This window comes from Pseudoliparis swirei, chromosome 10 (assembly GCF_029220125.1).
Source record: "Pseudoliparis swirei isolate HS2019 ecotype Mariana Trench chromosome 10, NWPU_hadal_v1, whole genome shotgun sequence".
Classification (NCBI taxonomy): domain Eukaryota; kingdom Metazoa; phylum Chordata; class Actinopteri; order Perciformes; family Liparidae; genus Pseudoliparis; species Pseudoliparis swirei.
Window position 1 is genome coordinate 5,666,026 of NC_079397.1, and position 23,991 is coordinate 5,690,016.

A 23,991-nucleotide genomic window follows, 5' to 3' on the forward strand; every position below is an offset into this window, starting at 1 on the left:
TTTTAAATCAAATATCTCCATTAGTTAAAGTAATAATAACATTGAACATCAAGGAAAAGTGGGAATTGGAATCAAATGTTTTCCCAGCTGCTCCTGAACGCATCATCTCACTCTTCCGGTAAGCTCTGGTTGCCAGCTCAACAGCGAGCATGACTTCTTCTTCTCTCCCTCCCGCTCCCTCTTGCTCAGTGTGTCTCATGTATAGTTATCCCCCTGCCTCCCTTAATGATAACGATACATGCAACAAGTGTAGTTTATTTGCTAGGTTGGAGGCAGGTCTAAGTGGGTTAGATGCACGGCTCCGCGCTATCGAAGCTCAGACAGCTATGCTAGTTAGCCCGCCCTCTCCCGTAGTCGGCGCGGAGCTACAGTCAGCTGTTAGCTGTGCCCCGGCGGTAACCGTGCAGCCGGATGGTTGGGTAACTGTTCGCAGGAGTAGTAAGTCTACACAGAAGCCCGCTGTGCACCAACCACTTCACGTTTCGAACCAGTTTTCCCTGCTCAGCGACACACCCGCTGAGGAACACACCCTGGTTATCGGGAGCTCTATAGTCAGGAACGTGAAAATAGCGAAGCCACGGACCAGAGTCGTGTGCCTCCCGGGGGCCAGAGCGGGCGACGTGGAGTCTTGTTTGAAGCTGCTGGCTAAGGACAAGCGGAGATACAGTCAGATTGTAATACACGCCGGTGGTAATGACGCCGAGCCCGTCGGTCGGAAGTCACTAAAATTAATGTGGAATCGGTGTGTGCTTATGCCAAGACGTTGTCGGACACCGTAATTTTCTCTGGCCCTCTCCCAAATTTGCAGACAGACGAATTGTATAGCCGAATGTCGTCTTTCAACCGCTGGCTGTCGAGGTGGTGCCCAGCGAATAATGTGGGCTACGTAGACAACTGGAAGACTTTCTGGGAAAACCTGATCTGATGAGGAGAGCGGTATTCATCCCACGTTGGACGGAGCGTCTCATTTCTGCGAATATGACCAAGTTGATCACCGGACTTAATCTATGACAACCCAGGGTTCAGATCAGGAACCGGGAGCAGAGTTGTAGTTTAACACCCTTCTCTGCTCTTCCATTCGAGCAGTTACCCACCCTTGACTTTAGAGTAGAGACTGTGTCTGTCCCACGGCCACTTCAATTAAATAAATCAAAAGTAAGCAGAAGAGAGTCGTACACAATAACCTTATACAAGTTAACACAATTATTTCAGCAGTGCAACAAAATAGGTCTATTAAATGTGGTCTCCTAAATATTCGATCTCTGTCATCTAAAGCTGTGTTACTGAATGATTTAATATCAGATAATCACATTGATTTATGTTGCCTAACTGAAACCTGGCTGAGCCATGAAGAATATGTCTGCCTGAATGAATCGACTCCTCCAAGTCATATTAATACTCACATTCCTCGAGGCACCGGTCGAGGAGGTGGAGTAGCAGCCATCTTTGAATCGAGCCTATTAATTAATCCTCAACCAAAATTACACTACACCTCATTTGAAAGCCTTGTTCTTAGTCTTTCACATCCAACCTGGAAAACACTACAGCCAATTCGATTTGTGATTCTGTACCGCCACCAGGTCCATATTCAGAGTTTATATCTGAATTCTCAGAATTTATATCAAGTTTGGTTCTTAAAACCGATAAAGTTATTATTGTTGGAGATTTTAATATCCATGTGGATGTTGATAATGATTGCCTTAGTGCTGCATTCATCTCCTTGTTGGACTCGATTGGCTTCTGTCAGAGAGTACAGAAACCCACTCACAGCTTTGGCCACACGCTTGATCTTGTTCTTACTTATGGCGTTGACATTGAGCATTTGAAGCGTCTTCCCACAGAATCCTCTTCTGTCAGACCACAACCTCATAACTTTTGAATTTATACTACGGAGTGTACTCCGTTAGTCAAAAGTTTCTACACTAGATGTCTAACTGATAGTGCTGTAGCTAAATTTAAAGAAGCGATTCCTTCTGTATTTGATTCGATACCACGTCTCAATATAACAGAGGACTCCTGGTCTAACTTCAGTCCGTCCCAGATTGATCATCTTGTTGACAGTGCCATAGGCTCTCTGAGAATGACACTGGACTCGATAGCCCCTCTGAAGAAGAAGACAGTGAGGAAGAGGAGGTTTGCTCCCTGGTATAACCCTCAGACCCGCAAACTGAAGCAAACGTCACGAAAGCTTGAACGATATGGCGTTCAACTAATCTCGAAGAATCCCGCTTAGTTTGGCGAGATAGTCTTAAAACATATAAGAAGGCCCTCCGTAATGCCAGAGCAGCCTATTACTCATCAATAATAGAAAAATAAAACAACCCCAGGTTTCTCTTCAGCACTGTAGCCAGGCTGACAGAGAGTCACAGCTCTGTGGAGCCGAGCATTCCTATAAACCTTAGTGGTAATGACTTTATGAACTTCTTTAATGAAAAGATTTTAACTATTAGGGACAAGATTAATAATCTCTTGCCCATAACCAGTGCCAATCTGTCCTCAAGTGGAATGGCCTTGGAAACCGCTGTATGCCCTGGTGTATATTTGGAGGATTTTCTCCTATCAACCGTGACCAATTATTTTCAACGGTTTCTACTTGAACACGTCTACCTGTCTCTTGGACCCCATCCCGACGAGGCTGCTTAAAGACGTTTTGCCTTTAATTGGCGGCTCTCTATTAGATATTATCAATGTGTCTCTGCTAACAGGCCACGTACCACACTCCTTCAAGGTGGCTGTTATTAAACCTCTCCTGAAGAAGCCCACTCTGGATCCAGAGGTATTGGTTAACTACAGACCGATCTCTAACCTCCCCTTCCTCTCCAAGATCCTTGAGAAAGTGGTCGCAAATCAGTTGTGCGACTTTCTACATCATAATAGTTTATTTGAGAAATTTCAATCAGGATTTAGAAAACACCACAGCACCGAGACGGCACTGGTGAAAATTACAAATGACCTCTTAATGGCAGCAGATAAAGGACTCCTCTCTGTCCTGGTCTTGTTAGACCTTAGTGCTGCATTCGACACCATTGACCATGACATCCTGTTACAGAGACTGGAGCAGTCGATTGGCATTTCAGGCACGGCACTAATTTGGTTTAAATCCTATTTATCAGATCGATCTCAGTTTGTATTTGTAAACGATGCCTCGATAACCACCAACGTTAATCACGGAGTTCCACAAGGTTCCGTGCTTGGACCAATTTTATTTACCTTATACATGCTTCCTTTGGGCAATATTATCAGGAAACACTCCATAAACTTTCATTGTTATGCAGATGACACTCAACTATATTTATCGATAAAACCAGAGGAGAGCAACCAACTCTGTAAAATTCAAGCATGTCTTAAAGACATAAAAACATGGATGACCTGCAACTTCTTGATGTTAAACTCAGACAAAACCGAAGTAATTTTAATCGGCCCTGAGCACCTCAGAGATCAATTATCTGGTGATGTGGATTCTGTAGACGGCATTGCCCTGGCATCCAACACCACTGTAAAGAATCTTGGTGTTATCTTTGATCGGGACTTGTCCTTTAACTCCCACGTAAAGCAAATCTCAAGGACTGCATTCTTTCATCTCGTAATATTTCAAAATCAGGCACATCTTGTCTCAAAAGATGCAGAAAAATTGGTTCACGCCTTCGTTACTTGGAGACTGGATTACTGCAACTCCTTATTAGCAGGCTGCTCTAATAAATCTCTTAGGTCCCTCCAGTTGATCCAGAATGCTGCAGCTCGTGTTCTCACTAAAACTAAGAAAAGAGATCACATCACTCCTGCACTAGCTGCTCTGCACTGGCTCCCAGTAAAATCAAGAATCACTTTTAAAATTCTTCTCTTAACCTACAAAGCCTTGATTGGTGATGCTCCATCATATCTTAAGGAGCTTGTCGTACCATATTGCCCCACTAGAGAGCTACGCTCACTAAATGCGGGACTACTTGTAGTTCCTAGAGTCTTAAAAAGTAGAATGGGAGCCAGAGCCTTTAGTTATCAAGCTCCTCTTTTATGGAACCAGCTTCCAATTTCAGTCCGGGAGGCAGACAGTCACCTCGTTTAAGAGTAGACTTAAGACCTTCCTCTTTGACAGAGCTTATAGTTAGGGCTGAATCAGGTTTGCCCTGGTCCAGCCCCTTGATATGCTGCTATAGGCTTATAGCTGCCGGGGGACGTTTTAGGATGCACTGAGTACCTATCTCCTCTTTTTTCTCTCCTTAAGGATGAATTTTCATCTCTCAATCACACGTTACTAACTCTGCTTTCTCCCGGAAGTCCTTTTGACTTTCGTCTCATGGGGTCATCGGACCCTATGAGGCAGCATAGATCTATCTGCCTGATGGATCGTCTGGGTCGTGGAATTCCTGCTCATGACTACGCCACTGTCCTGTTGAGACTCCGCCACTCCTCCTCCCCACCGCCATCTGCCTGATGGATCGTGGAGGTCTCCATCGTGGAATATGCCTACTATGAACTATTCATACACTCTGTCATATTCATTGAATGTATTTTAACTCTAAATCTGTCCTTCTGTACACATTACATCTATTGCATCTGTCCATCCTGGAGAGGGATCCTCCTCTGTTGCTCTCCTCCAGGTTTCTTCCCTTTTTTTCCCCCTGAAGGGTTATTTGGGAGTTTTTCCTGGTCCGATGTGAGGTTTTGGGGCAGGGATGTCTATGTGTACAGATTGTAAAGCACTCCGAGACAAATTTGTAATTTGTGAAATTGGGCTATACAAATAAACTGAATTGAATTGAATTGAATAAAAACATGTTTTTGTGTGACTCGAGGCACGCTTTCGTGGGGACTCCTGAACTGACGAAGTACGTCAGATTGCTTTCTTTCCTTTATCTCTTTTCTTAGCCCATAACTTAGTCCTCACACCTCAGACCGTCGCTCGCTGTCGCTCTTGGGCGCAAAGTCAATTAAACATGAGTGAACTCAATGAACGGCAATGACAATAAAACCCCTCATTGCTGCAGTGGAATCTGACCTGCTGAAGCAATGCACTCTGGGAGCTTTCCCACCCGCCAACGGTTGACTTGGGCCTGAGGAGATGCCTGCTGATATTAATCAATAATATATATTGGGGGAATGAGCCTTTCTGCACTTGTATACTCCCAAACACAGATTCTTGTTCAATTGCAAAGGAGCCGTTCCATTCATTGAAATGTGCGCCGTCACTTCTGGACATGATTCACAATTTGACTTCATTAAAACGGTGATTTCACACATAGTTCCTCTGCCCTGCTGCACATCCAGATCTAGTTTTGATTGCCATTCTAATAACTAGTCCAGATGATGACAAGTCATGTTGTGTGCCGATTAGTTCTCAGAGAAGCTTAGAAAATCAAACATTGGGGTCTTTTAGGACATAATTACTCCGGAAGAAGGGGTCCAATCCCCCGGTCGACAGTACAAAACATCAGATGGGAATAATCAGAGAGGGCAGGATGATTAAATGTTCTTCATAATGACGCCGTGCCTTCGAGGGGAAAGTGATTTCCTGGAGGAGCGTCTCTTCTCAAGGCCAAGTTAATGTCAACGGACTAATAAAAGACGACATTCATAGTCTCCTCACACTGCTAAGCTTAAGATGAGGCGCAGCCTTCAAGATCGAGTTCAAATTAAAACATCATACACGGTTCAAGTTAATAAAAGCAATCCTTGAAATGCTTACTCGGTATCGTAAGAACATAATCCCTGAAGTTTGGAGGGTAAAGTGCTTCTCAACCCGCTGGAGCGATTCATCGCACGTGGCAGCCTCACATATACGAGGAGGGGAGAAATTCAACAATTTGAACTTCAGCCACCAGAAAATCCTGAGACATGAAGTCTGTGAACTGCACATTCGGTCTGTCATGTGACGCGTCAAATGAGAGGCGGGAGAGCCGAACGTCACGTAGGCGGGTCCAGAGTTCACGGCGCCGTTCATATATATATATATATATATATACACATTTATTTTGACATTTGTATTTAGTTTTATTGTAAAGCAATATTGATTATTCATTGCTTATTTAGGTTATATTTTGATATGTTAGAAGAGCTTTTTTCTTACGATAGTTTTAGTTTAGTTCATTGTGATTGTTTTAAATATATTTAGTTTTAGGATTCACTGATTGGGTAACACTGGGCACCTGTGGTTATATGGAGAGGTTGGTCGGCACAGGACCAGCATGCACCTGGGTGGCCGATGGTTTTTTTACCAGCATCAGCAAAGAGAGGAAGTGTCAGCGATTTGCTTGTTCTTCTTGTTTGTTTAGAAAATAAATAATCAGAATAATAACATACCAAAATGGACATTACTTTCTTTTTGGCTGCGTCAACTCCGAAACCCACGGTGCATCAGTGGCAATTTAATTTATAGTTTTATTTTATTTCTAAGGACAAATGGCCACTACAATATATATATACAGGACTGCCTCAGAAAATTAGAATATTGTGATAAAGTTCTTTATTTTCTGTAATGCAATTAAAAAAATATTAAATATTAAAAGAATAAAAGGCTTGCAATATTTCAGTTGATTTGTAATGAATCCAGAATGCATGACATTTTTGTTTTTTTAATTGCATTACAGAAAATAAAGAACTTTATCACAATATTCTAATTTTCTGAGACAGTCCTGTATATATCGATCCAAAAAAAATCCCGGTGCTGCTTTAAATACAGCGCATTGACAAAGTAGAGAGCTGGGTTTAGAAAGTAGAAGCCTTCCTACCAGTCTGCCACCAGTGATCCAGGACGGGAACCCCAAAGCTCCTTTTGGTCCATTCCAGCGTCTCCACATCGCAGCGCTCGCCAGCCACGAACAACGACCGCAACCTGCAGGGACACAGGGGACGCCGGTCAATCCCCTTCTTCACGACACACGACACGTCGACGCTCTCAGGGGGAAAGGGTCAAGATAACACAACACTATTTACAATGGGGGGGGGGGGGGGACAAATAAAGTTGTTTGCATGCTCAAACTATTTGAAAATAGGGATGGTTGTTATCCGTTTCAGTCGACTTAGATTGTGATGGTTCTTTCAAGCTTATTTTCAAGAAACTTAACTTTCCAATTAATTTTAACAATCACGGCCAGCAGAAAATGGGATGCAAAGAGTAATTTGTTTGCAGATGGAAAGAAATGCACGACTGATATTCAGAATTTGTCTCGAAGGGCCTTAAAAAAAAATCTGGGTAAATTAGTGTGGAGTATGTGCTTCAGTGATTTGGCCATCTCCGTGTCTTCAAGTATGCCCATAATATATCACAACTTGATCCTCATGAGCTTCTGCCTTATTGTTTTAAGGGTAGCAGACGAATCATGAAAATGAGGTCATATCAAATGTGGGGGGGGGGGGACTCATATTATAGAAAACTTCTCTTGGATGTGACTTTGAACTTGAGCGACATCTCTTCACGGTAAATGTTTTTGGACCACAATCTGTTCACCATCAAGAGCAGCTCCCGTTTCACTTTCCCTGTGAACTCAGCTGTGACGGAGACATCCTTTCACCCGCCACAGACGCAGGTCGTTCTCAGCGTGATTGCAGACTAAAAGGATGGGTTTTAACCGTCGCACCTACGCCTCGGTTATAAACGGACACGTACGGACGTCACGGCGGCGTAGGAGCTGTGTTTATACGGTTTGCACACATGAACACGCCAATCCTGGACAAGGCAAGTGCGGTGGCAATGAATTGCCACGACGTCATGGGGACATAAAGACATGGGATTAGTGGGGACAGTAGAGGTGAATCCTTGTGTGTGTGTCGGGCATCATCTCTACCGCAGTCTCAAACAGATCGATATGCTCGGCCTCTTGTTTTAATGGCATTGCAGAAAAAACTGGACTTAAAAAAACCTCCGTCTTCTGCGAAAAGCTCCAGTGGGACGAAGCTGCTCTTTTGCCCTCTGTATGACCTCTCAGGCAGAACCGATGTGTACACAGAGACCGCAAAAGACTCTCGCAAGGACATCTGAATCCTCATATTTTGGGAACTGCTACTCCCTGGCTTCATGAAACCCTCCCACCACGGTGACCCAAAACAGAGCACTCTCCATCTCTGCCCATGGCCGCTCATATCTAATGCACAACACTGCTGGCAGCTCGCTACCAAGCCGTTAAAGAGATCTGTAACCTCCCCCGTCAGGTCACACTGGAGCCATACGCTAGACTGACGGCGACATTTTTCCCACAGATGACTGCTGGGCATCACTCGTCGCTCTCGATGGCTTTCCAACTCCAATCAGACTTAAAGTCAAACTCTATCTTCGGGAGCAGGCGAAAATGTGTTCCATTACATCACTCTCTCCCCACTGAATCTGATCTTTTTTTCTACTCCTGCTCTCTCCCTGAATTATATTGCATTATCTTTTTCGAGCACTTTTCTCCAACTTGACGGTTCTTTGGCCTCCAGAATATTATGTAGTCTGGATTTCATGGTTTCCAGTAACACTGGGATTGCGGAACAGGAGCTACAGCCAAGGAAGATTTGTGAATTTATGTCAGAGAGACAAACATTCTGCCTTTGTTTATCCCCACCCAGATGTTGAAGGATTCCTAGAAGCCTTCAGTCAGTACAATTTTAATAGGGGAAATTACTCAATTTAATGTTTCATGTCCAGTTTTTTGTCTTTGTTTCATAAATTCTGATTCTTAAAGTCATTTCATTAGGATTATGAGAGTATAAGAGTGCATGGCAAGTCATTATGGGCTTTAAATGTACCTTTTTGTTGCATTAATAAGGCATTACATGAAGGCATTGTGAAGTAACAGCCATTATAGAAACAACAAAATCTGTATTATAAATAAGTGACGACTGTATTGTTTAGAGATTACTGTATTTTTTATTTTATTTTTATTTTTTTATATTCAGTCAATCAAATCAAATACAATACAATATTATCCTATAAAATATACAAAAGAGAAAGACTGAAAAGGTATAGGCAGAAGCAAAAAATGCTTATAAATTCCTATCCTAAATTGAAATCACCCATCAGTTGACCACCCAAATTAACATCTTATCTAAATGGCTTCAAAATGGTTTATTTAGAAGCCTGGAATAAAAAGTCTGTTTTTGTTTGCAGTCTTTTCTATTTTTTTAATTGGCTGCAATATGTTTCTTGGACGTTTTTGCACCGACGGACCTCGGGCCAGTGGCATAAACCTCTGTGTGTATTCCAGACCTAAACTGTGTGTAGCATAAGCACAAAGACAGAAATATACATGCGCTGGCTACTTACTTTGACTCCCAATAAAGATATGAAATAACAACACGGTAAAGACGATTTCTTTGTATACGCCCGAGTATTTTCTTTTTTACTCAAGAACTTTAGCACAAAATTAGGTCGAGAAACAAAATAGATATACCCCGACTACGTTTACGACTACGAGGAATCAGATTAAAGAAACAGTTTGATTCTAGACTCGGTTAGGCCCAAAGAGTTGAACAATAAAGCTGAATGAAGAAGGTCTTGGACGCTGCTGTTGGAAGACACAACTCATTATTTAGTTTGACCAACATTTGGGTTCCAAGTAAACGGTGACGCGTTATTCTGCAGGGAACCCTCTCTGATCCTGCAGGAACCGAGCCTCATCCTGTGTGGAACAAAGGGATGATCGACTCCCTGCTCAGTGACCTCGTGTTCCCACCAAACTCCACGACACTCCCAAGCTTCTGTGGTTTTCTAAAGGGCTTAATGGTCGTACAATTACACGTTTTGGGGCATTCTGTGACCTTTAGACTTGGCAAGAAGTGTAATAAGTGGATGATTTGGCTGGAGCCCCAGCTCACGGACTGAGACTCAGGAAGAAAAAAATCTTAAGAAAATCTTTCCTTCCCTTTCTGAATTATTTTTGAAAAATAAGTGAAAATATGTCAAGTTAATTCAAATGATAACTTCATGGCATAAAGATACAATATTGAAATACTTTTTCTCAACAGCTTGCTCGTGCTTCGCAACTTCGTAAAAAAAAAAAAACGCTTCCTTCCATCTTAGATATTGATTTCAGTTTCTAACATTGTGCGTGGACTAATTAAATGTATGAGCACATTTATTAAGCACCATCTGTTCCCAAACAAACATCTTCGCATTGCAATCTGAGGACAAACAAAGACTGAATTGTCGCGCACACCAACAGGAAATGTAAAAAGTCACACTGACATCCACTCTCGGGCCGAGAAAAGTACATCGATAGCAAATGCACTCTGGGAGTTACTTGAATTGCGTCGCATCAGTAAAGTTCAAAAGGTCGCACATCTCAACGGTAACACCGGCCGCCACATGTCAACCAATAAAAGCTACGTTAGTTTGAAGAGATAAGGCCCCACTAATCTCCACGGCGTGACCTTGGAGCGGGAAGCGGCGTATCGTCAGTGGTTAAGGTTCTCCGCGCGAAGGCCCCTCGTCACGTGTGCTCTAAGTCTACAAATGGCTAACATGCTTAACCCTCCTGCCGCCTTAGGGTCAATTTGACCTGATTCAATGTTTCACCCTCCTGTTACCTTTATATTTACTAACATATTTTACCCTTTGGGTTCAATTTGACGCCAGCAATTAAAACCTCCAGAAAATTATTAGAATTAATATTGTTTTCCAAGTTTAAGTGTGAGGCACTTTATGTTTGTTTGTTGACTACCGAAAGAACACCGACATTAAACATTGAATGGGGTCAAATTAACCCTAAGGCGGCAGGAGGGTTAAATATTGATTCGGGTCAAATTGACCCTCAGGCAACACAAGGGTTAAAGCTTATTCTGTGAGCTCAGTGAGACAAAGTTGGGGCGGCAAGAAAAATTCAAGAAAAAGGAAAATAGAGCTGCAATTATTGGCGGTGAGTTTTTCCATATAGACTGACATTTAATCTCCAAAACATGTGCAGGAACATGGAACGTCTATATATGTGTGTGTGTGTGTGTGTGTGTGTCAAGTGTTTAGAGCAGGGGTCGGGAAGCTATGGCTCGCGAGCCATATATGGCTCTTCCGATGACGGCATATGGTTCTTTTGAGTTTGAGTTTAAAAAAAAAAATCTCCGCCACTCTGTAATTTCCTCTATCGCGCCAGATTACAGCAGAAGTAATTTAAGGTCCCTTTCTTAAAGACGTCTTTGTTCTTTTATTAAACTAAACGTCTGTTGTTGATCGTCTCCACAGCAGCATGTCACTCTGTCTCTCCGTCTCGCGCCGCAGAGCTCCGTTAAAAGTATACGTTAAAAATACTATATGGCTCTCAATGAAATATATTTAGAAATATTTGGCTTTTATGGCTCTCCCAGTCAAAAAGGTTCCTGACCTCTGGTTTAGAGCGTACTATCGAGTGGAGTCTGGGTTCGGGGGTCAGCGTACTTTCACGTCGATGGTGACGAGTAATATGGCTCCGGCCCATTGATAAGGGTTCATGGTTATTACAGCGGAGCTAGAGGGAGCGAGTAAACGTCTCAGTGTCAATACACTGCAGTCGGGGGATTGGAGCCGTATCCAATGATTGTCTAAGTCCTCTCTAGCGTGAAATGATGTGCTTGATAATAAAAGCTAAAAGAGTTCTGTGAAAGCTTTTTGCTACGTCCATCAACACAATTGCAATTAAAAAGTGGCATTATTACTATCGACATATCCCTTCATGTGTGATGAGCTGGCACAATGCAGAGACTGGATCTGGATCCATTCGGCAGTGTTATGTCACACACACACACACACAGTGTCAGTAACTCCTCCACCAAACGAAACTTTTCGGACATTCCAAGTGTCAAAATACCACATTTTATTGTCAGAAACCCTCTTTTTTAGTTCAAATGAAAATGTACGTATCATACAGGGTTGTTACACATGTTGACCAATGGATTTCCAGGACCTTTCCATGACTTTAAACCAAATTTCCATGACCAAACTGAAATCTCGGTATAAACATGAACATTTTTGAAAATTGTGCGTATTGAGAGCGTACGCCGGCTTATATTTTGAGCATCTTTCTTTAAAAAACATATTAATTATTTCAAACTCGCCGTAAATGAACATGTGATTATAACAATTTCCATGACTTTTCCCAAATGTTTATGATTTAAGTTTTTTCCATGACTTTTACAGGCCTGGAAATAACAATTTTAAAATTCCATGACTTTTCCAGGTTTTCCATGACCGTACGAACCCTGATCATAAGTTAACGGGTGAAAAGGCTCAGACATGGAGCCCGGCCTGCGTCTCATTGCTTTTCTTTGTATTGCCGTCTCTGCGGTCGTGTCACGGTGGCATGTTTTGTTCGCCGCCGAAGGGAAAACACGGTAATCTTTCACCAGCCTGCCACAGCCGCGGGGAAAAGACGGATTAGGAATGAGAGAGTGGGCGCAGAAACAGCCTGTCGCTTAAACGGCTGATTGCGGCAAGGTCGAACCTCAAGAGGGATGAATGCCGCCAATGTTTCAGGCAAAGAAATTGGAAGTAGTCTCCATTCAGCACGGTGAACAGACTTAAGATTCTGCACACGACGCCGGAGTTACTGAATGATTCACGGCGGCCGGAGGTGATCCGCACTCAGAATTGCTTCCCGACTGCGTGCTTGGAGCCGATAATCAGACCACTGACCGGATAAAAAGTGGGGATTTGACACCACAAACTCCCCCTTAGGTTTCTTTTTTCACCACACCAAACAAGTCAGAAGTCTAGCGAGTATTTCCCTCTCTCGGCCAAACTAAGAGTGTGGATATATTATTCATGTATTTATTTAAACACCGAGCTGCAGAAGACTGTACACCTGAACAGCAGCCGGGGGAAACAAGTTGACCCAGTGTTATCTTAAAAAAGGTGAGCTGCAGTGACTCGCTATCGTTTGTTATCCGGCCTAGAGAGAGAGAGAGAGAGAGAGAGAGTCCAAGTCAGGGTGCAGACTGTGGGAGAGGGCCGTGCATCAACAGATGGCCAGCGACTGACGAGAGGCTGGACAGGCTGCAAGATATGGTTTCACACATCACTCCCAACGTCACTCCTTCAGAGGCTCAACCAACAACATGCATGTGAGGCGTTCAGGCCCACACCGACTTCACAGTTCTCACAGTAAGTTACCCAGAAGCACCAGATACATTTATATTATATCTATATGTTCAGTCAGATGTCCTGATCGAAGCTGGTAATCAAACCGGTTACTCCTATTATTCTTTCAATCAAGGCAACTATTCAAATGAAAATACAATTATTGATGTCCTCATTTATCTTTTTTTTTTGATGGTGAACAAAGTTAGTCTGGAGCCTTTTTCCACCAAATCAATGTGTCAGGCATCAATGAGGAATTTGAGAAAGAATCGGATCAAAAAGAGGAATCTATAATGGAGTCGTTATCGATAAAATAGGCAGGGCTCATAGTCCAATGGGCTGAAGGGTTTGCTAAACATTAACTCTACTTTCGGTCTTATAGCATCTTTAACAAGGAAAAGATCATATTTTCCAACATTCAAATCATACACATAGTTGTGCGTCCAAACAATCTTGTACTTGCCACCCTCAGTCTTTAAATAAGTGCCCAACACTATGAGCGCTTCCCCTCGTGTGAAGTGTCGCGTCTACCTGGTCAGGGGGTATTTTTTCCCAAACGCGGCCTGAGGGTCCTGCTGGCGGATGGCTCGGATGGCGGTGGGCGCCGTGAACATGGAGGCGGCTCCGTGTTCGGACAGGACGCGGAAGAACGCCCCGGGGTCTGGCGTCCCCACGGGCTTACCCTGCAACACGGCACAGACATCACATGGCGGCCGGCCGGCGCAAAGAAACGCGACACAGTTCAACAATGTTCCACAAAGCATGAATATTCATTGAGCAGCTGTTGAAACCGGAGAGACCCGCTGGACAGATGGGCCCAGGAACACATGGATGAGAAAACACAGTTGCACTACGGGAGGGGAGACAAAAGCAGCCTGCGGGCTAAACGCCTCCCACTGGAACACCCTGTTCTGTTCCTCCTGTGTTCCGTGTCTCCTATGTCTCCTCTGTGTCTCCTCTGTCTTAATTGTTTAATTCCCTGCACCTGCCCTCAGCCACTCTTGTCTCGTTACTGTCTGATGTCGTACACCTGTGTTTCCCCCCCTATATATTGTCAGTCTTTCTCTTGTCTGCTGTCGGGTTGTCGTCTCTAGTTCCGTGTCCTTTTCCCGTCGTCCTGTCTGTGTTCCTGGTTCTGCCTGTTGACCCTGCCTGCCCCTTTTGGACCTTGTTTTTTTCTAAACTGTTTTGCCTCATTAAAGAGTGCTTTTTGTGATTTATATTGCGTCCAGCCTGTCTCAAAGACCTGACACCCACAGCAATCTCAAAAGGCGTTTGTGGTCCCGACGGCGAGAGGAGGACTGAAGAGGACCGAGCATGCTAAACAGCAGCAGGGAGTTCTGCGTGTCATCGGTGCTCTGAATAAATATTTGTGCCTGCGTATCGATCAGAGGGAAGACACGAGTTTGTCAGCGTCGTGCCTGAAGCGCGGCGGGCTGTTAGCACAAGAACCAGCGTGGCTGGAGGCAAACATTGATCTTAGGAAGGCGGCTTCGTTCATTGCCGAGCAGTTGTGCGTCCTTCAGGTGAGAGGAAGTCAAGTGGGCTGATGTAATGAGCGTGCACACGGAAAAACACACACTTGAGGGATCAACAGACGGACACACAACCCTCTTGGCTGTCGCAGGCTAATAACCGTTCTTATAGCAGCGTGCATAGACGAAAACAAATAGGCAAAGCCAAATTGTCGGCTGCATCCATATCGAGCGGCGGTTCAAAACACACATTCATGCAGAAAAAAAAGTCATTAAAGAGGGTTTATGCCTTCTTCGTTTGTTTTATGAGAAGTTGGGTAAAATTAAAAAAATTGCCGAAATATACCGTTTATATTCATCGCAGTCTATTTCATTGGAGAACCTCCCACGTAATGTTTGGGTGAATTAAAAATTGAAATGGAAGAATAAAAGACTGAATTTGTTGTCGACAGTGACAGTGCTGTCCTGGCAAAGATAACGTTGGCTGTACAGATAATTGCATTGTGATGTTTTTTGAAAGCAGTGTGTGAGGACGTTGACCGTCATTAGTTATGAAAAAAAAGAAAAGGAGTGAAAGACTAAAATAGACTCTCGACAGTGGAGTGCAACATGGCAACAGAAGAGAGCAGAATTCACCGTATCTGCAGTATTAAACCAGATAGAAATGTATTCAGCTCGCAGGGGGACGCACCTCGTAGAGGATTGTGCTGTTCCCATGGAGCAGAGGACCATAGCAGATGTACGAGTGGCCCACCACCCAGCCCAGGTCAGATGCCGCCCACCAAACCTGCAGCAGGTTGGAAAAAATATATAAATAGTGAGATATGTAGAGATGCTATCAATGTATCACTATATGCATTGAGTGTTGGAGTGGAGATAATTCTAACAAACGGGTTTTCAACTCCCCTTTGCACCACTGAGAAAGCACATTTAATGTAAATCAAATAGCTAATGTTAGTGATGACTGAAAATGTAGGAAAACAAATGTATAATGAACACTATTCAAAAACCTTCAGCTCAAAATCAAATTGTCTCTCTTCGCCGGCTGAAGGCTCTTCGTTCTCAAACACGGCTGCAACTCAGAGGAGGACGCTTTATTGCCTTACATCTCCAGGACTGAGTCCATAAATATTTGACATGGTCCATTTCAGCATCACAGCATAGCCGGCGGTGTCTCGCACAACACCCTGGGGGACGAGATAGAGGAGAACATCAGACTGGTGCCGGGCAAAGAGGCAAAGAGGCAAAGAGGCGGGGCGTGTATCTGCACCCAGCCGCTCGGCCCTGCCGCGGTCGAGGTTACGGCATTTCGCTTCTCAAACTGACTCCGATGTCCGGCTTTTATTAGTTAACGGCGCTGTGTGGATATTTTTCCAGCGCCCCACCGTGTCCTCACGTCTCCAATTATAGAGATCGTCTCAAACTTACGGTCTCCCCGCAGCAATAACTGAGGAGGCCGCAGTAACTCACGGGAGGAAAAACGCCGGCAATAACGGCACTATTAGGCGCAGGACACCCGCCAGCAGGTGGATATTTGATATCATCTGTTGGTCAAAGACTAAATGATGCTATTCGAAAAAGGAGCGCGAGGTTTTTTTTCTTCTTCCCTCCATTTAAAATCTGCCTGCGGGCAATTCCTCCCACATGGGCTGCAGCTCCTGAGACGCTCCGTCTTATTTGTGTCACAGTGATGACGTTTAGATCGGGCCCCGATTGTGAACTGACGGCATTGAAAACTAAACGGGGGCCAACTGGAACTCTGATAACCGAGATTGTATGTTAACGTGACATTGATGGCTATTATTCAGGTACCTCTCTCTCTCCTCCCCCCCTCGCTGCCGACCCATCGTACCTTTGGTGTTCCAGTGGTCCCGGATGTATAGAGGACGTAGAGAGGGTGGTTGGAGGGGACAGAAACACAGTCATGCGGCCGAGCTGTGGCCATCTCCTCCTCCCAGTCCAGACTCAACTCCGGACTCATTGATACTTTTTCCTTCAAAAACAGCGAAGAAAAAATTAGAATTATTATAAACTCATTGGCATTCTAACTAAACTGCTATTTAAAAAAAAAAAAAACTGTTTGAAGTGGTGAAGCCTGAGCTGCTCCAGAACTTCAAATGGCCATCAAATATGAGTCAGAATGAATTATTGATGTATTTCATTGACTTAGGTGGAGAGGTCCCACGAGTGGATCCTCCGAGCGAAGCGGTTTTGGGGCAAAGACACACAGACAAGTGACGAGGGGATATAAATGATTACATGGAGTCGTATTATATATTTTATATAAATATGTATACTCTGTTCTAACTCCCATTAGTCGTTATAAATCGCTTGAAGTCAGCAACAGAGGTGATTTCAGGTCACGGATTAATGCCCCGTACTACTCCGGTCGCTGACATGCCGTCTCTTTTCAAAATTCTTTGATACTATAAATGTCATTAACATTTAAATCATTCCCGGGAGGCTGACTTTTTACTTCCTCTAGATATTCAAGTTTAATGGTCTTCTCGGCCCCCAACGGTGTCGTTGCCGACTCCGGCGGGGGCCGATCCGAGGACCTCATGAAACGATCCAATCGGTAGTAGCGACGGGCGGTGTGTACAAAGGGCAGGGACTTAAACACAAGCTTGTTGTAACAGTTTAGCTCCACGCCTTCCTTTTTGTAGTAGTTGTTTTCATCCTGTCACTATCATGTCATTCCAGATCCTGCTTCCCATCTCGTCAGTCCAACTCCCCTCACCTGCCTCTGATCACCTCGTTAGTCCCTCATTCCCTTCACCTGGTCCTCATACCTTCTCACCTGCCTCTGATCACTCATTCCCTTCACCTGGTCCTCACGCCCTTCTCACCTGCAGCCCCTCCCCTCATTAGTCCCTCACTATTTAGCTCCCTCACTTCCACTTGTCCTCTGCCAGATTGTCTTGTGTTTTTCCGACCGAGCCCTCGAGCGTTCCATAGTTTGATTATTCTGTCTGTTCCGATCTTGACGACGCGTTCAGTAAAGAATCTTTATTTGAATTATCTGTCTCCTGAGTCGTGCATTTGGGTCCACCCTAATCCCGTCGTGACACTTATGACCCGTGATTACTGGGAATTCCTCGTTCATGGTCCCTCTATGACATCATTCAACCAATGTTGTTCCCGGAGACCCGATCGCTCGCTCACTAAATGCAGTAATTGATTAAAAACGGGCAGCAACCGCCTTCAAAGTGGTGCTCCGCAGGTTTTTAAGTGGATGAGTGCGCGGGGAACTTCCTGTGAAAACCGTTTGTGCGAATTCACTCGTGTCAACCGTGTTTTTCGCAACAGGGATCTCTTGATTCAGCAGAACGTTCCCCGGTTGATGACAGTGGAGGATAACCAGATCCAACACATTGCGTACTGCTAATTTAACAACACGTGGCGGCGTAACTGATAACAAATTTGCACCGAGACGTGGCGCCCGCATAAAAATACATTTTTAGAAGAATAATTGTGCGATCAATATGAAGGTGAAGCCAATCTGAGCTCGCCGCCACCGTGTGAATGCAAAAGTGCGTGCTGCGTTATCCTGAAGGGTTATTTGGGAGTTTTTCCTGATCCAATGCAAGGTTTTGGGGCAGGGATGTCTATGTGTACAGATTGTAAAGCACTCCGAGACAAATTTGTAATTTGTGAAATTGGGCTATACAAATAAACTGAATTGAATTGAATCCTTCTGCGCCGCTCAGGGTGCTTCAGAACTGGGTGCGTGGGCTGTTCATCACGACCTCTGTGACCTCTCTGCTGCAAACGTGCAACACCTCCTCCCATCCGTTTGAACCAGCCATTCATCACCTTTCGATACAGTGGCGTGGTTTGGCCAATTTTATGCAATAAACCTTTCAAATATGATGCATTACATTCAGTTCAATAGGTAAATCCTTTCAGAGGAGGTGAAAAACGGCAACCATTTGTCCTGGGAAAACCCTTTTCTGTGAACAGCTCTATGCGGTGACTAAACTAATGAGGTTTATGTACGGCTGGAACATTTTAGATGCATTTACATTCTGTCACACGGGTAAAGAAACGACACCACGCTGACAAATCAAGCCCCATGATGCTTTGTGCCTCTTACCATGTTCGGCCTGTTGAAGATGAGGACTTTAGAGGGCTGGTGAGAGCTCAGCTCCAAGGCTTTCTCCACCAGAGGGATGTATTCCACTTTTCGGCCAGGCTCGAAGCCAAATGACGCCGTTACCATCAGTTTGGGCTGAGAAACACAGGGATTAAGGAACGGCACGGAATGTATGCCGCACATTTCTTGACACGGAAAACTCAAAGTGCTTTACATTTTGCAAAACATATAGGAATATAGGAATAATATTACAGTTTTGACACATTTTAGATGTTTTCAGAGACAGGTGAGCTCTTGATTGCGTAAAAATAAAAAATTTAGATGTTTCAATAATAGAAACAGAATCGGAGGATTACATCATATAGGCCGTGCATATTTGCTTTGCTGCATTTCTTAACATGGTATAAGAGTACGTTGCCTGTGGCACTCCAGTGTTGAGTCAGATTCAGTTCACATCAGAAATAGCAGGCTTGCAACACACCTGCGGTGTTCATACAGAGTCAGTTATATTTCCTGTAATCCTTTAGATTCTTAAACCCGATGGTTTGAAGACGAGGGCCCTTAAATGTTACGCACTCAGCCGTAATTAGCTAATTCCCCCTAGTGGTGGTTATACAGTACTACAGTGGCACTTCAATCACTCGCCAATTCTGCTTTACTGCTGATTTGCAAATAACAGAAAATAATTACGGCAATAAAATTAACAGGAATATTAACAGTGACTTTCCCCTGGAGAGAACAATAAGTGTTAGAATGCTGGATGAAGCCTCTGGTGAATAGACGTATTACTACTGTAATTTGTTTCTGATTTATGTTTGTTTTAAACAGTCAACAGACGTCACCATCTTCACAAACACTGCCTGTCCAAATGTCAGATCGGTCCATTCATTATTGTAGCCCAATTAAAATATCTGCTTTGCAGATGCCACTGACGTCATTCTTTATTGTGAATAAGAAAAGTCAAGCCGAGTGCTCTCCACTGTCAAATGACTCATTTTAAAAACGTATAGAAACAAAAGAAAACCTCAGGCCTCTCAACATGTGTTGCAGGGTGCACATTAGTAATGACACATAAAAACAGCAATTGAAAAAAGTATGAGTTGCAGCCATGTTATTGTCCTGCTCAATTTAAGCACATAATAGGAGTCATCGCATCAGCCCGTCCTCAAGTGTTCAGTGAGCGGCGAAGGTGCTGAGGAGCGACGTTGAATGACTAAAGCTTGTGTTGTCCTGTTGCCATGGCTACGGGAAAGATAGCTCTCAAGGTGAATAACACGACGTTCTCACCTTGGCGTGATCGATGCGGACGGAAAGCTCTTTGGAGGCAAAGCCGCCAAAGATGAGGCTGTGAGGGGCACCGATCCGTGCACAGGCCAACATGGTGAACATGGCCTGTGGCACCATGGGCATGTAGATGACCACCAGGTCTCCCTTCTGGACACCATTCTTCACCAGGACACCTGCTAACCTGGACACCTGGATCAAGACACAGACAGACAGACAGACCAGTGTTCAGACTGCACTCTTTCAAATATATCTGCATATCTTCTACAACTAACATACAAATATAAACAATTGATGGTAAAACAATGCGGGTTATTAATGTGAATTTAAGTCCATTACAGATTGGCTTGAACTGGACATAATGTGACAAATGAAAGATAACTCAATATCTATTTTCTATTTAAATTCAATCTAATTCAGTATGCAAGCACATTTTGATAAATACGCATGCATTTGAGACTTGAACTGAAGCATCTTCCCAAATATATTTCATGTTCATAAACTTCCCTTTCCTTTATCTTATTGTGTTTCCCTGTCCTCCATGCAAAAGTTGGCTCAATCCACTTGGCCACACATCCTGGCAGCCCAGGTCAAGCATTCAGTCATGTGACTTATGCCTCTGACATTCCCGTTTACCTGGTCCTGAAGTTCCCTGAAAGTGATGATCTGTTTGGTTCCCGTCACCGGGCTGTCATAAATGATGGCAGGCTGCTCTCCACGGCCGCTTTCCACGTGTCGATCCACCGCATTGTAGCACATGTTCAACTTCCCTCCAACAAACCTGAAAGAGACCCACATAATAAAAACAAACAAGTTAGTATGTACATACATCTAAAGGTGAAGCAGAATATATGTATATGTATTAAACCCATGCACACTGCAGGTTTCAAAATATACAATTAAACACATTTTGAGCCACCGCCTCTTATCAGCTTATCTCTATATTGTTAATGAGTGTATTTTTGAATGGTAGTGTACTTTCATTTGAATGAATTTACATGAATCAATGCACTTGATAACACAACAGTATCAATCAATTGTGGTGCTGTGCATAAGGATGAAGAGCAGCGAGCATTTTTCCATGTGATTTTTGAAAACTTTAAGAAACTGTAAAGTTGAAATTAGACTTAAAGAGTTGTCCTGCTGTTAGTTAGTGTTAGCTGTGACCTGATTAGCGAGCAGGAAGTACACACTATTAATAACAGATTTGTTCACTTCATTTACACGTTTTGAAGACATTTCAAGCATGGTTTAATGTTGCCAAATGAAAGAAAAGAAGCTTCAATCTGAACCCAGTAAACAGATGTAAGGCCACACAATGTAGGCAGCCGGAAGTGACTTACAAGAAACCAACAGCGTGTGTTGTGGAGTTTTATTTTGAGTTTTTTTATTTATTTTTACCATAATTTGATATTATCTAACATGTACATGTTTTTATTTATCCCAATAAAACCCCAAAAATATATAAATCTATCAACTCAAGTCAATGTTTGTGTACATTTATTATTGCTTCATGAGTAAGATGTAAACATACAACTTGCATTTTCTCCCGAGTGAGAAATGTTGATTTATGCAGAACCACAGACGATCTAACTACTATTTCAATTGAACGCATCATTATTATTTTTAAACTAGACACTATCATTTATGCACACCACCTCTTTTCAAATCATGTCGTCTTGGGAAGTTCTAGTCTGTTGAGTATGTGATTGCCCTGGGGTGTCCAAACAGAGGAATTGTGATTTTTCTTATTAAAATGTGTGTAGTTCAGTCTTAAAAACATTTTTTAAATGGCTAATTTATTTTGTACCAAGCTTACAAACTTTAAAAGTAGGTTATACCCAGATATATTTGTAAATTGGGAATAATGTGCTTTGACGGGTTGCTGTGAAAGCGACCATACAGTGTTTCCTTTGATGTTAATAGCCTACACCTGTGTGAAAATGTTGCGCCACAACTTTCCACCGCTCGCGACATTGAAACCTACCAGTTTGGATACACTGTGTCCTCCACGTGTAAAGTTTTGCTCCACGGCTCAAACCAGGTGATATCCTTTCCCACCTCACCCCAGAACGTCCCGGGGTCGTCCCTCGCCGAGGCAAAGGCTCTGCTGTACGCCGAGTCGGACGCATAGCTTCTGCGGCACTGCGGGGCGAAATACTTCTTGATGTCTGCCGACGCGCGCGAGCCTGCTGCTCTCGCGCCACATTGTTGCGCCGCTGTTACGGTCCTCCCGAGTGTGCTCTTGCGCGGAATAGAGACTCGGAGATTCGGGCGCAGAAAGTGTTTTATTTGGAAGTGCATCGCTGTGTCTCCTAGTTATTTAAACAAAGCAACAACAAAAAACTAAACTCCAACTCGTTTCTCTCTTTCGCTTCCGGTGTTTTTCCTGCATGTGAGAGGGAGGAAAGCGATTCAGCAACTCTAAATGCAACCTGGGGCCACGTGGGGGAAAGACGCGTCCTTAAGAAATGCTCACAATACCCACAGGGAACGAGGAATGTGAACTGGACGTGTTGATGCACGAGGAGTATGGAGGACTTAAAATGACTTAAGTATAAATAAATGAATGCATGAATAAATAAATAAATGCTTAAATAAATGCTTAAATAAATGAATAAATAAATGTATAAATAAATGAATAAATTCTTAAATAAATGTATAAATAAATAAACACAGGAATGAATAAATATAAGTTATAAATCAACAAGACATCTTTAAATAAATATATTTCTGCATTTCTGTATTTCTTCATTTATTTATTTCTCTATTTATGTGTCCACACGTATTTCTTCATTTATTTATGTGTGACATTTACGTGTCCGTATATTCAAATGAGCTGGGCGGTCCGAACCTCTGTCTAAAGCATGATTGGTCACAGGAGTGTGATGCACCTGGTGTGTTATGCTCTACTATTTCTGCCTGGCACATGACGCTGAAGTTGACTCGCTCAGCTCACCGTTAGCAGAACTTAGCCTAGACAGCTTTTTGACTTCAGCCGTTTATCAATTCCAAGAACACTGAGTACAGACTCGTGTTCTTTTGGAGTCTGGTCTTTGGAATCTGGTCTTGGGAGTCCAGACTCGAGGACGCAGGACGGTCTTTCTGGTCTTGTGACGTCACCACATCAACTGTTCTTGTGCATGAATTTACTCCAATTATTCACTGTAAAATAATTTACAGTGGAGTAGAATGTGTTGCGGTGTTCACTGTTGTTTGGCGTAGGCTACGAATAAACTGTAATAACTATACAACGTCTCGTAGCTTCCTGACCCAGGGTCGCTACAATATGAAGTTATGAATCTTAACCCTCAGTCAAATTGACGTAACGTTATCTTTTAGGAAATAATTAACTCGTTGTGCTCTTTAGATCCTCCAAAACCTAATTATATCTCATGTTTAGCCGCTACAGGAGACGTCAGAGCCAGCGGAGCATTTCAAAAAGTCCTGCCGAGATCAGGCTTCTCTCGGCGGCCACACAGCGCGCTGAGCGCCCGGAGCTGTGGAGCTCAGAGGTCCCGCGAGCAGAACCTGAAATCTCCGTCGCATATCCTTATTAGGCTGAATCTCGATAAACCGACCACAGATTTGATGCTTAAACTACTAACTTCTCGGCTGAAAACATCCTTAAATTACATTCCGTGACTCAACAACAGTAGTATTTAGAATGTACAGACAAGAATGCATAATAAACGCTGTTCGTCTACAGATCCAAGTGCTAGGGATCGATTGCTTCTGTCTTGCTCCCTGATTTGACCAATCCTGTTCAACAATGAGGTTCGGACCGCCCAGCTCATTTGAATATACGGACACGTAAATGTCACACATAAATAAATGAAGAAATACGTGTGGACACATAAATAGAGATATAAATAAATGAAGAAATACAGAAATGTAGAAATACATTTATTTAATGATGTCCTGTTGAGTTATAACTTATATTTATTAATTTCTGTATTTATTTCTGTATTTATACATTTATTCTTGTATTTATTTATTTATTTATTTAAGCATTTATTTATTTATTCTTGTATTTATTCACGCATTCATTTATTTATTTATTTATTTATACTTAAGTCATTTTGAGTCCTCCATAGTGAGCCACAGTCAAAGGGCTC

General features: G+C 43.2%; 1 protein-coding gene across 1 annotated transcript in view; it reads right to left on the reverse strand.

Moving 5' to 3' along the window:
- The window catches only part of acss3 (acyl-CoA synthetase short chain family member 3), a 39,006-nt gene extending 16,678 nt beyond the window's left edge, over window positions 1-22,328 (reverse strand). The window contains exons 1-9 of the mRNA XM_056425385.1: window positions 21,861-22,328; window positions 20,510-20,654; window positions 19,877-20,065; window positions 18,590-18,724; window positions 16,346-16,486; window positions 15,600-15,680; window positions 15,185-15,280; window positions 13,550-13,701; window positions 6,726-6,829 (exon numbers count right to left, since the gene is read on the reverse strand). Of these exons, the coding sequence (XP_056281360.1) occupies window positions 6,726-6,829; window positions 13,550-13,701; window positions 15,185-15,280; window positions 15,600-15,680; window positions 16,346-16,486; window positions 18,590-18,724; window positions 19,877-20,065; window positions 20,510-20,654; window positions 21,861-22,177 (1,360 nt within the window). The 5' untranslated portion in view covers window positions 22,178-22,328. The remainder of the gene's footprint in view (window positions 1-6,725; window positions 6,830-13,549; window positions 13,702-15,184; window positions 15,281-15,599; window positions 15,681-16,345; window positions 16,487-18,589; window positions 18,725-19,876; window positions 20,066-20,509; window positions 20,655-21,860) is intronic.
- Window positions 22,329-23,991: the final 1,663 nt, after the last annotated feature.